General features: G+C 53.4%; 1 protein-coding gene across 1 annotated transcript in view; it reads right to left on the bottom strand.

The window, feature by feature from the left end:
• The window catches only part of SDK2 (sidekick cell adhesion molecule 2), a 259,178-nt gene that overhangs the window by 60,194 nt on the left and 186,886 nt on the right, over nt 1–12,098 (bottom strand). The window contains exons 13-18 of the mRNA XM_025999673.2: nt 10,275–10,451; nt 9,774–9,910; nt 9,052–9,199; nt 5,314–5,454; nt 3,416–3,597; nt 2,744–2,859 (exon numbers count right to left, since the gene is read on the bottom strand). Of these exons, the coding sequence (XP_025855458.1) occupies nt 2,744–2,859; nt 3,416–3,597; nt 5,314–5,454; nt 9,052–9,199; nt 9,774–9,910; nt 10,275–10,451 (901 nt within the window). The remainder of the gene's footprint in view (nt 1–2,743; nt 2,860–3,415; nt 3,598–5,313; nt 5,455–9,051; nt 9,200–9,773; nt 9,911–10,274; nt 10,452–12,098) is intronic.

The following is a 12,098-nucleotide window of genomic DNA, read 5'->3' as shown; positions in this document are numbered from 1 at the left end:
TTTAGAGAAAGAGAGAGAGAGTGTGTGTGTGTGTGTGTGTGAGCAGGGGGAGAGGCAGAAGGAGAGGGAGAGAGAATCCTTTAAGACTCTCTGCTGAGTGGGGAGCCCTAACTCAGGCTGGATCCCAAGACCCTGAGATCATGACCTGAGCTGAAATCAAGAGCCAGATTTTAACTTACTGAGCCACCCAGGTGCCCCGACATACTTTCTTTTTAAAGATTTTTATTTATTTATTTGAGAAAAGGAAAGAGAGAGAGAGAGAGAGCACATGAGCAGGGTGAGGGACAGAGGAGAGGGAGAAACAGACTCCTTGCTGAGCAGGGAGCCCTATGTGGGGCTCCATCCCAGGACCCCGAGATCATGACCGGAGCTGAAGGCAGACGCTTAACCGACGGAGCCACCCAGGTGCCCCCATATTTTCTTTTCAATGCAAGAACAGGTGCAGGCCCTGGAGTTTGAATCTGAGCTTTGCAGTTGTCTGGCTTTGAATACGTTACTTGCCTCTCGTGCCTCAGTTTCCTCCTCTGTAAAACGGGGTGAGGACGAAAGACTTCTGAAAGAAGTCTTCTGAGAGACGAGGGCGAGGCAAGCCTTAGCATCCTGCCAGGCTTGCAGAGAGCGCCCTGCCAGTGTGAAAGTGCACCCCCTGCACTCAGAATGTCTGGGTGGGCCGTCCCCACTGACGTTTAGGGAGCAGCCACGGGTGCCGGACACCAAGCAGACCCAGACATCATCAGGTGGGCTCCTGCAGCCTCTGTCCTGGTCACTGCCCTAATTGTCCTGGCCAGTAGGTCCGGCAGGAGCCATCTGCCTTAGAAGTTTGCAGCCCTGCCCCATCCTCCCCACCCCCAATTTGTGCAAGAAAACTTAGAACTGGCAGCAGGAAGCTAATTGTTCCCAGCTCAGCTCCTCTGCTTCTCAGCGCTGTGCGAGCCTCCCCTTCCCTCCCCTGCCTCCCCCTAGAGTCCCAATTAGGAGGCTTTTCCAGCCAGCCAGCCAGTCGGTGTTCAGCTGCAGCACCCTGCCCCAGGACAGCCCTGCTCGGCCCTGGCACCCTGCCTGCCTGGGAGCGAGCGGGCCGTGGCAGGGCTGTCCCCGGCTCGAGCCCATCCCTCCGTTATTTGCAACGCCAGCAGAAAATGCTCTCTGTGATTTAATCTCAGTCCCTTTCCACCCCAGCCACCCACCTCCTTGCAGGGATAAGGGCTAAGGCCGCCTAGAAATCATCTTGCGTGTCCTGTGCGCGCAAACACGGAACAGAGGGAGCCCGGGAGCCTTCTGGAAGTGGCCGCGGTCACCATGAGGTCACCAGATCCCTGGGCTCAAAACCAGAGCCTGTAGTGTTTCTCCTTCAAGGCCTGCTTCCCCAGGGCACCCCCCTCAAATGCACACCCCCCCCCACCTCTAGGAGGGAGCCTAGGGCATCCTCCCACCCGCCTCATGTGCTGTGCACTCGGTCTTCCCTTCTCCCGGGGGGAGGCTGGTATGGTGCTCCCCGCGGGGCCAGAGCAGAGACCCCAGCTCCAGAGCGAGGTCTGGGTTCCAGGAGGGGATGGTTGAGAAGTCCTGACTCCATCGCAGCAGATTTACGGCCGCTGCTACCGCTCTTGAACAACTCCTACCATTACTGCTCTGACTAGTCGTCACGGGCTGAGCTGCTTCCCCCCATCCACCCCTCAAATTCACACGCTGGCGTCCTAACCCCCAGGGCCTCAGGACGTGACTGCATTTGGAGAGAAGGTCTCTAAAGAGGCAGTGGAGTTAAAAGGAGGTCAGTAAGGGGGGCCTTTGTCCAGCAGGACTGGGGTCCCTACAAGAAGAGATGGGGACCCACGCCGGGGAGAGACCACACGTGGACGCAGGGAGAAGGGCAGCTGCGGCCATAAGGATGGCGGCCTAGTGGGGCCCTGCCCACACCCTGATCTCCGACTTCCAGCCCCGGAACTGGGAGGAAATCCGTTTTTGATGTTTGAGCCCCCCGCACGGCGGCACCTGGTTCGGGCAGCCCGATGGGACGAGCCCATCCCTCCTATCGCTTGCAGAGCCCTTGTGTGTGTGTCACCAGGCTCGACGGATCACAAATACTCTCGCATTTAATCCTCACGCAGCGCCAAGGAGTAGGTGTTGTTATCATCCTCACAAATGAGGGAGTGGGAGTTTATTTGGGTTTTCCAGCCGCTCAAACAGCGCAGATAGGACGGCTTAATAAACATGGATCGAAGGAGGGAGGCTCAGACTGATGGTAGGACTCGTCCAGGGAGCCAGCAAGAGGCAGAGCCGGAGCCAGGATCTTAACCCACATCTGTCAGGGTCCCAGTCCCATGTCCTTCACCACACTCCCTGGGGAGGGGGGGTTCAAGAGCAGCCCAAGGACGTGTGTCCCAGTGGGATGCCTGTTAGAGCCACAGCTTGGCAGTAAGAAGAGGATTCTGGATTTTTCTGAGGCCGCGGCTACGCCCAGCTGCTCCTGAGCTTGAAAGAAATCTGGTTTTGCTTATAGCCCAGCCTCACCAAGAAAGCTCCTCTGCACTGGGTCACAGACGGGGAGGTGGCCAGACCCCCCACAGCCTCAGAGGGAGCCTGCATGCCCTCCACCTTGGTCACGTGCCCCCTGCTTGGCCTGAACCAATGACTCCAGAAGCACAGGGGTCCCTCACCTTTCCCCCTGCAACCTCCTCAGCCTGTGGCCTCCCTCATAGAATCCCCAGGCTTCCTCTTGGGGGTGGGGAGGGGCCCCACGTACCTTGTAGCCCTGGTTGATGCCATTGATGAACTGGGGGCTGGGGGCATTCCAGGTGAAGCGGATGGTCGTGGAGTTGGTGGCTTCCGCGTGCACATTGCCAGGAGGGACGGTGGGGACTAGGGGAGGGCAGCGGGACGGGGGTGCGGTGGGGTGGGGTGAGGACACAGGAGGCAGAGTCAGTCTTGCCCACTTTAGTAGAGAAAACACAGGGATGGGGTCTACAGACTCTGCTTTGCCCCCCCTTCCCTCCCCCTCCCCCTGCTTTGTGGACTTGAGGCACCTCTTTCTCTCCATTAGTCTGGCTTCAATAGAACTCGCCTGACCCATTTCGCAGGGGACCAGTAAACGGAAACGATGGATGTGAAAGCGCTTGTGGGAGGCTGGTACGGACACACTGGACTCGAGCCGTTTCGTGATCCAGTTAACGTGGACAACACAGAAGGTCCCCGCTCCTGAAGCGTCTGCCTTCAGCATGCTCCCCCCCCAACAACTCTTCTGCCCCTGAGCACCCTCCCGCTCCCACGGGGTAGCCAGGCCCCAGCGGGCAACAGCTCAGGACTGGATGGACCGGGTGCCGTGGCCAAGGCAGGACAGGACAGGTACAGGAGCCACAGGTGCGGGCCTGGAAGAGCGAGAAGCACCAGCTCCTCCGTGGTCACGATCCCCACCCACCTCCCTGCAGCGTCCACTCGGTGACTTTGCTGCTGTAGACACCCAGCCCGGCGCTATTGTAGGCGGCCACCTCGATCTCGTAGTTGGTCCAGATGATGAGGTCCTCCAGCAGCAGGTTGTTGACGTCCGCATCCGTGATGTTCTTAAACTGGTACCCGACGGGCAGCCCGGCCAGGCAGTACCTGCGGGGAAAAAGGCAGGGTGCGGTGCATCGGAGTCAGCCGGCTGGGCGCGAGCCCAGGAACCATGCGTGGTGGCGCACGTGCTCCATCCCCACGCCGTCCGCTGTGGAGGCCGCTGTGCACGTGGCTGCTGAGCACATGAAATGTGGTTAGTGCAGCTGGTAACTCGTACTTTTATTTATTTTAGATGAAATAACCAGGGGACCAACGGCTATCTCCCTGGATGGCACAGGCCTAGAGGATGTGTCTGTTCTTTCTGATGGGGGAGGACAGTGGACAGAGAATTAACTACGGACACGAAGGGTTTCTGGGAAGATCACGTTGGCCTCACCTTGGAGAGGTCACGGATGGAGAGCCATGTCCCAAGGTTGGGCTCCCCTCCAAAGGGCTGGCTCCCTCTTTTGACCTAAGTCACTCACTTAGGTGGAGAGAAAAACCTTGAGCTACCAACTGTACCAATTTCTAGCTTCCACCACAAAAAGAACCCATGGTAATCCAGAAGTGGGATCTCGATGAGCAAAATCTGGGGGGGATGGATGACTTCCGGGAGAACCATGGTATACACGGTATTGGGAGATCAGAGGCCCCAGATTATTGTGTTGCAATACCCCATAGCAGTGGTTCTCAGAGGCCTACCCCGCATCAGGAACACCTGGAGGGTGCGTTGAAACATGGGTTTGGGGGGGCCCGGGGGGGCCCACCCCAAAGTTTCCCATTCAGTAGGTCAGGGGTAGGACCTATGAATCTGCATTCGAATTGATGCCACTGCAGATCCGGGGGCCACCCTCTGAGAACCACCGTGCCTTAGGGCTCACCAAAAACCCACAACAAAATGAGCTGTTCATGGAGCAGGCAAACCGACAATCACTTCCTCCAGACCTGGGGTGTTCCAGAGCCCCACCCGCGTGGACACAGGACAGGAAAGAGACGTGCATTCCGCAGCCAACCAGGATTCAGAGCGTTGGAGGATGCTCAGCAACTTCGACTCTATGCTGATTTGAATTCACGACACCAAATCGGTAGCACTTAAAAACTCAGTTTGAGGTTACCGGTGAAGGAAGTATCCTGGGTCAAGTGTAGACATCACAGTCTCTATAGCTGGGCTTCGTTTTGCAGTCAGGACCAAAGAAAGGACGTCTACTGTTTGACCAGTTCTGGGCCGAGTAGTTGGCCTCACATGGAATATTCTTGGGTTCCCCGGTGCTCGGCCTCTCCGATAGTTAAACCCGTCTCCCTGTGTCCTATCCTGTGTAGCCCCAGCATGTGGCATCCGTACAGCCTCCAGGACATTACACTGTACCCTCCTCTCTCAAGCATTCCCGTTGGTTTCCAAGGCTCTGCCTTCTGGAAGTTCCTCTGTATGTCTAACCTAAGTCCTTCCTACCATAGCAAAGTCATTTCTTGTTGCCTGGTCCTTGTTATTTATTTATTTTTAAATATTTTATTTATTTATTCATGAAAGACACACGGAGAGAGGCAGAGACAAAGGCAGAGGGAGAAGCAGGCTCCACGCAGGGAGCCCGACGTGGGACTCGATCCTGAGGCTCCAGGATCATGCTCTGGGCCAAAGGCAGACGCTCAACCACTGAGCCACCGAGGCATCCCAACCTGGTCCTTGTTAGACGGAGAACGACCTGCCATGACTTTGCTGATCCACTCTCTACCCTCCCCTTGGGTCTGGGCTGTACCTCCTTTCTCCCGGGGGTGGACGCCTACCTGATGATGTAGCCCTTGAGAAGGCCATTCTGGTGGCTCTCCGGAGGCGGCTGCCACTGGATCATGATGGACTGATTGGTCCGGCCGCTGGCGATGACGTTCTGCGGAGGGGCTGTGGGGGGCTCCTCGGGGAGGGAGACCCTGGATATGAAAACACCAAGAGTGGGTGGGCCTTTCCGCTTTTAGTCTCGAGGGCAAATACAGGAGTTCGGTCTACGAGGAGGCTGCTCCATCTGCACAATTGCTGTGTGCCTTTGGGCAAGTCGCTTAACCTCTCTGAGCTTGTCCCTTTATCTTTTAAAGGAGTATAATAAAGCTCCACTTGCCTGCTTTCTAAGACTGGTTGAGGCTCAAATGACACCACGTATAGCTGAATCCTTTTAAAACACCATAAAGCACCAGATGTGTGTGGTGCCTGTGCAGCTGGGGGACGTGGGCCTCAGTCTCCTGTATGTCAAAGAAGCTGCTGTTGGGGCTGGTGACGTCATAAGCAATCAGGTATTTCAGAAGCAGGCGTGTTAAATATTCACGTCCCACCTGCAGGCTGCTGGTGCACCGTGACGAGGCTTCCTTTTCCGCCCAGCTGAGCCCCAGGCTGGAGCAGGACAGGGTCAGGGGGGGCTGGGGGGACACATGGGTGAGCCCGTCACCCGCTTCCAGAAGCGAGCACCACTGCATTTTTCTCTGGCTTTGCCAGGGGATGCAGTGTTCCACCGCGGTGCATTGTTCCCATAACTGACTTGCATCCATTAAAAACGAAAGTTAATTATTTTTGATGGATGTCTTTCCCTTTCAGTTTATTTTTATGTTTTTGCTTCCTGACGGATGGCTTTCCAAAATGTACTGCACATTCCCATGTCTTTGTAAAGCCCGCGAGTGAGGGTGATTTAACCTTTTTCTTTGTGACTCAGGGCTATTAGTGTGAAGATGCATCAGGAAGATGAATCGGGGTTTGAGGAGAAGCCCAAAGACCTGGAGAAAGTGTAGGGTGGCTTTTCCCTACACTTTGAGGCTTTCTGTCGTGGGGATTTTCTTTCCTGCATCCCTCATGGTCTACACACGGCCTGGCACATAGTAGGTGTTCAATAAACAGTGAGCGAAGAAATCCTCTTGCAATTGGCCTCCCTGCTAGGATGTTACCTGCCACTTCTCTTTCCTGTTAGGGAGTCATGGCCCTGGTGGCAGAGGCCAGAAAGACTCCATCCGGCTCACTGCGTCTGTGGCAAAACCAAGATGCATGTAAGCCAGAGGTCTGCATACACACCTTAGAGAATCTAGGAGCCAAGTACATTCTTGGTTCCTTTGTAAAAATATCTGTTGACCATATATGTGAGTATTTATTTCTGGGTTCTCTATCCTGTTCCATTGGTTTAAGTGTCTATTTTTATGCCAGTATCATGCTGTTTTGATTACTATAGCTTTCTAGTATAGTGTGAAATCAGGAAATGTGATGCCTTCAGCTCTGCTCTTTCTCAGGATTGCTTTGGCTCTTCAAGGTCTTTTGTGGCTCCGTACATGTTTTAGGATTTTTAAAAAAAAAATTCTGTGAAAGGCGCCATTGGAATTTTGATGGAGACTGCACTGAATTTACACGTGGCTTCGGGTAATATGGACATTTTAACACTATTAATTCTTCTCAGTGGGGAAAGGAAAGTCTCTTCCATATGTGGTGTTGGGAAAACTGGACAGCCACATGCAGAGGAATGAAACTGGACCCCTATCTTGTACCACTCACAAAAATTAACTCAAAATGGACTAAAGACTTAAACGTAGGACCCTAAGCCATAAAACTCCTAGAAGAAAATGTAAGATAAAGCTCTTTGATACAGGTCTGGGCAGTGAGTTCCTGGATACAACACTAAAAACACAAGCAACAAAAGCAAAAATGAGTACATGGGATCTCAGCAAGCTCCTGCACAACATAAGAAGCAATCCATAAAATGAAAAGCCAACCCATGGAATGGGGGAAAATATCTGCAAACCCCATATCTGGTAAGGGATTAATATTCAAAATATATAAAGAACACATACAGCCCAAGAGCAAAAAAAAAAACAAACAACCCACAAAAAACACAACCCAACTTAAAAATGGGCAGAAGATCTCCATTAGAAGTTTTCCCACTAACACACAAGCCAACAGAAATGTGAAAAAGTGCTCAACATCATTCATCACCAGGGAAATGCAAGTGAAACCCACAATGTGCTGTCACCTCACACCTGTTGGAACAGCCATCATCGAAAGACAAGAGGTAACAGGTGTTGGTGAGGATGAGGAGAGAAGAGAACTCTCGGGCACTTGGGGAGGGGGGATGCAAACTGGTGTCGCCACCATGGAAAACAGTACGGCAGTCCCACCAAAAGTTAAAAATAGAACTACCGTATGATCCAGCCCTCTCAGTTCTGAGTATTTACCCATCCAAAGGAAAAGAAAATAGGATCTCATGCTCATTGCGGCATTAGTCACAGCAGCCAAGGCACAGAAGCACCCTAGGTCACTGCCCATGGATGAGTGGATTGGGAAGATGTGGTATATGCATATAGTGGAATATTATTCAGCCACGAGGAGAAGGAGATCCTGCCATTGGTGACATCATGGATAGACCTTGAGAGCCTGATGCTGAGATAAGTGAGACAGGAAAAGACAAGCACTGTCTGATTTCACTTATACGTGGAATCTTTAAAAAAGCTGAATTTAAGAGAACCGGAGAGGAGATGGGTGGTTGCCAAGGACTAGGGGGTGGAAGAAATGGGGAGATTCTGGTTGAAGGCACAAACTTCCAGTTACAAGATTCGTAAGTTCTGGGGATCTGGAGTATAGCATGGTGATTAGAGCTAATAACACTATATCCTATACTCTAAAGTCGCTCAGAAAATAGATCTTAAATGTCCTCGCCGCAAAAAGGAAATGGTAATTTTGTGACGGGATGGAGGGGTTAGCCAACACGGTGGTGGTAATGCTACTGCACTATATAAATATATCAAATCAACACACTGTCTGCCTTCAACTCACACCATGTTATATGTCAGCTATATCTCAACAAATCTAGAAAAAAAAAATAAAAAGAAACATAAAAAAGGAAAGAGCAGCATACAACCTAGGCGCCTGGGATTTGTGTCATTGTCATTCTGACCTCTTGCTCCATGGCTTCTTTCTCCCTAGAGGTGACCACTCATCCTACAGGGCTGAGGTGGCAAGAATCACCTCCCACTTAAGCGCGTATTCCCCGGTGATGTTTGAAAAGGGATGACCCGCTGTTTTTTACTTAATTTTCCACATTTTGTAAAAGCTTCTTGAAAGCTTAATAGGACCTGGCATGGTGCAAGTCACTGGATACAGAGACCTGTGTGGGTCCCACGGCCCCCTTACACCTCACGTCCACGTGACAGTGACGATGCCCGTGCAGAAGTAGAGCCGAAGGAGGCAGGTCCTTGAACTTGCCAAGCTCCCGGTGAGAGGGACCACTTGCTCTGGTGGGTGCTTATCCCACACCAAGCACTGCTCACAGCACCTCCCCTGGGTCCCCTCCTTCCATCTTTGCAGCGTCCCTGTGAGGCAGGCCAGCTAATGCTACCCCATTCTACAGACATGAGCACGGAAGCCCAGGAGGCCAGGAAGGAGGCAGCAGCCAGGGTCCGCACACAGCCAGGCCCCACGCCGCCAGATGGGACTTGCTACCGGGCCCTCCCTCCGAGGGGGTCGCCCACCACCTGCCCTGGAAGAACACGTGCTCCCCTCACCTCTCCGTGTCCTTGCTGAACTGTCCCTTCCCCACATCGTTGACTGCACAAAGGCGGAACTGGTAGGAGCGTGCGGGCACCAAGCCCTTGACCATCACTGAGGTCGCCTCAGGATCCACACTGGCCAGGAGCACGGTCCAGGGGGCATCTATAGGGTCAGAGGGTGGAGACAGACATGGGAAACCTGGAAGGCCCTGGGCACCTTACGCCCTTCCAGCAGGGGTCCAGCCCCATTCGGGCCAGCAGAGGAGTGCCTCCCAGTCTCAGTCCAGGAAAGGCTGGATGTCATTTTTACAGGTCCCCTTGACCACATGTCCCAGGGGGTTGGAGGGTCCTGGGGAGGAAGTGAGGGCTCATGGGGGCTGAGATGCACATCTTTTCTATGTTTTTTTTTCCCCCTGATGAGCACCAGGCACACTGTATTTAAAACATCATTCAAATGAGGCCTGCTAATTTTGGAGTTCACAGCTTGGGGCCTGGGAGGAGAAAAAGCAAGAGAATCGCCATGGCCTTGGAGGCTCTGGCCCGGGTCCTGCCCCTTGCACACACGATCTCGTGCGACTGTCAACCACCCGAGGAGGCTGATGCCCACGCTCCTTTTGCAGGGAAGCCGGGGCTTCCGGGAGGTTTGCTCGGAGGCACAGAACTGGGAAGTTGGGGAGCTGGAGTCTGGCCCTGGGGTTAACCCCCTGACTCTCCGAGGCTGCAGTGGGAGGGCTTACTGTTCTCTGACATCTCCAGGAGATAGCGGAGCAGGGGGCTGTTGCCGTCGAAGGGCTTGGCCCAGGTTAGGTTGATGGCCCGTCTCTCTGTGGTGCTGAGTGTCGCCACGGGGTGCTCGGGGGCGTGGGGCAGCTGCCTGGAGGAGACAGAAGCGCCATCTGTGAGGTCTGGAGTCAGGTGACACACAGGCACCTGGGGCTCACACTGAACTTCATGATACCTCGTGCCCAGCCATAAATTGGCCTTTGGGCCATCGACCTGGAGGCTCTTCTCTCTGGCTCTGTGGTCCCCTGTGTCCAAGGCCAAACCCAGAGCCCCTCCTGCTCTTGACAGAGGGCCTAACTGAGGTGGGTGGTGGTGGGGGGAGGCCTGGAGGAGGCTTGGGTATGTTCCCAGAAGGGGATGGACCCAGGTCACACGTGGCCCGGTCGTCTGCCAAAATGAGCCTTCCGTTGCCGCCTGCACCTCCGCTGCTGGGGGTCTGGGCAGGCTGCCCTCACCTGACGCGCAGGTGGGCACTGCGAGAGTCATTGCCTCCGGCTGACAGCACGCGGCAGGTGTAGGTGCCGATGTCCCCCGACCACGTCTGTGAGATGTGCAGGGAGCCGTTTTTGTCGAGACGGATGCGGGGGTTGCTCTCCATGCCCAGGGTGGTCCCATCCTTCTCCCAGACGTACCTGTGGGGAAGAAGCAGCAGTCAGGAAAGAGAGGTAGGGAAGTAGGGGGTGCTGCTGGGGTGCAGTCTGGGGCAGGTCTGGGGGGGAGCTCCGAAAGCAGCAGGGCGCTTCCCGAGAGACCAGGGGTTGGGGGGCCCGGGGCTGGTGCTAGGTGGGAGCACGGGGACGGCTGGGGGGGGGGTGCCCCCAAGCAGCCTGCAGCTGTCTATCCCTGTCGCAGGGTGCTCTGTCCAGCACATTAAGCCATTACACCTCCAGTTCAGGTCGAGGTCAGAGCCGTGTTGCTTTTGGCCAGAAGCCACTGCCAAGCAGCCAGCACAAAAGTGCCGGCAAAAGGTAATCTTCCGAAGAGGTTAAAAGATTACAGCTGGAGAAAGAATTAAAGTTTCCGCACAGACTACATTTTGGAATTAGTTTTATGAGGGGAATCATTAGATCAATGCATCACTGTGAAAAATGGACTTTAGTGTCCAAAAAATCACTTTAGCTTCGGTCAGTCAGTACAAAGGGACTTGAGAAATTACACACATGCCCGTGCCTGACAATAAGAAATATCTCCTCCGCAATGATTCTTGAGGAAATACAACGATTACTGTCATCAGCATAAGGTGCGGTGCCAGCTCTGGGGGGGTTGCCGTCCACCACCCGCCCTCCGGCAAGATTGGTCAGGGTGCCGGGAGCCAGGGCAGGGTGCGGGGCTGGGGACTGAGCGGCTTTGCACGCGACGCGTCACTTGCTCGGCTGCGGACAAGTGTGGCCTGGGCCACGAGGTGCGTGAACTACCTGTGATGGAGAATGTAAGGCTGCCAGGAGAACGAGCCTGTGATGTTTTTAAGCTAAGTCAAAAAAAAAAAAAAAATCAGAAAATTGCAACTACAAATAGGAAAAAAAAAAATACAGGGCAAGACAAGTGAAAAGCTTTCCCATCTCGGGGAACCACGAGTAACATCTGAGCATCTACCTTGCAGACTTTTCTCCCCTGCCCCAAGGGGCATGGTACCAGAGTGCCGCTGTGTTCTGGATTCAGATTCCCTGGTCAAATGCTGCCTGGCCCTTAACCAGCTTTACGTATTTAACCTCCCTGTGTCTTTGTTTCCTCATTTGTAATACGAGGAAAAGTAATACCACCCACCTTCTAGGGTTGCTTATAAGGATGGTGTGAGTTGGTATAAAATGCTTCAGGTCGTAAGGGATCCATGGAAGTTAGTCATCATCATGTATTTCGACGCTTAGAGCACATGGAGGTAAACAATAGCTCACTAGCCATCCGTCCATCCTGATTTTAAAGCGGCTTTTCCCATCCAACAAAGCATCATAAACTCTTTGTAACGTGACACTTCCACACCCTGGCCTTTATCTGCCGCATGATGGTTCCCTCGATGTTGGGTGCCCAGTGTAGCTCCTTGTTTTCTGATATTATAGTTAATGCTGCGAGGAACATCCTTGCAGCAACATATTTTCATACATCCTAAATCACTTCCTCAAGGAAAAATTTTCAGCGGTGAGATTGCTGAGTTAAATTTTAAGGCTTTTTATATACATTTACAAATTGTCAGAAGTAATCACCTTCAATTCATCTCCATAGCTAGAAAAGAATCATCCTTGCCAGCCTGGATGGCACGAGTAGAATTTTACTTAAAAGCAAAT

Source organism: Vulpes vulpes, chromosome 2 (assembly GCF_048418805.1).
Source record: "Vulpes vulpes isolate BD-2025 chromosome 2, VulVul3, whole genome shotgun sequence".
In the NCBI taxonomy this organism is placed as follows: Eukaryota; Metazoa; Chordata; class Mammalia; order Carnivora; family Canidae; genus Vulpes; species Vulpes vulpes.
This window is presented reverse-complemented; position numbering and strand designations above follow the sequence as displayed.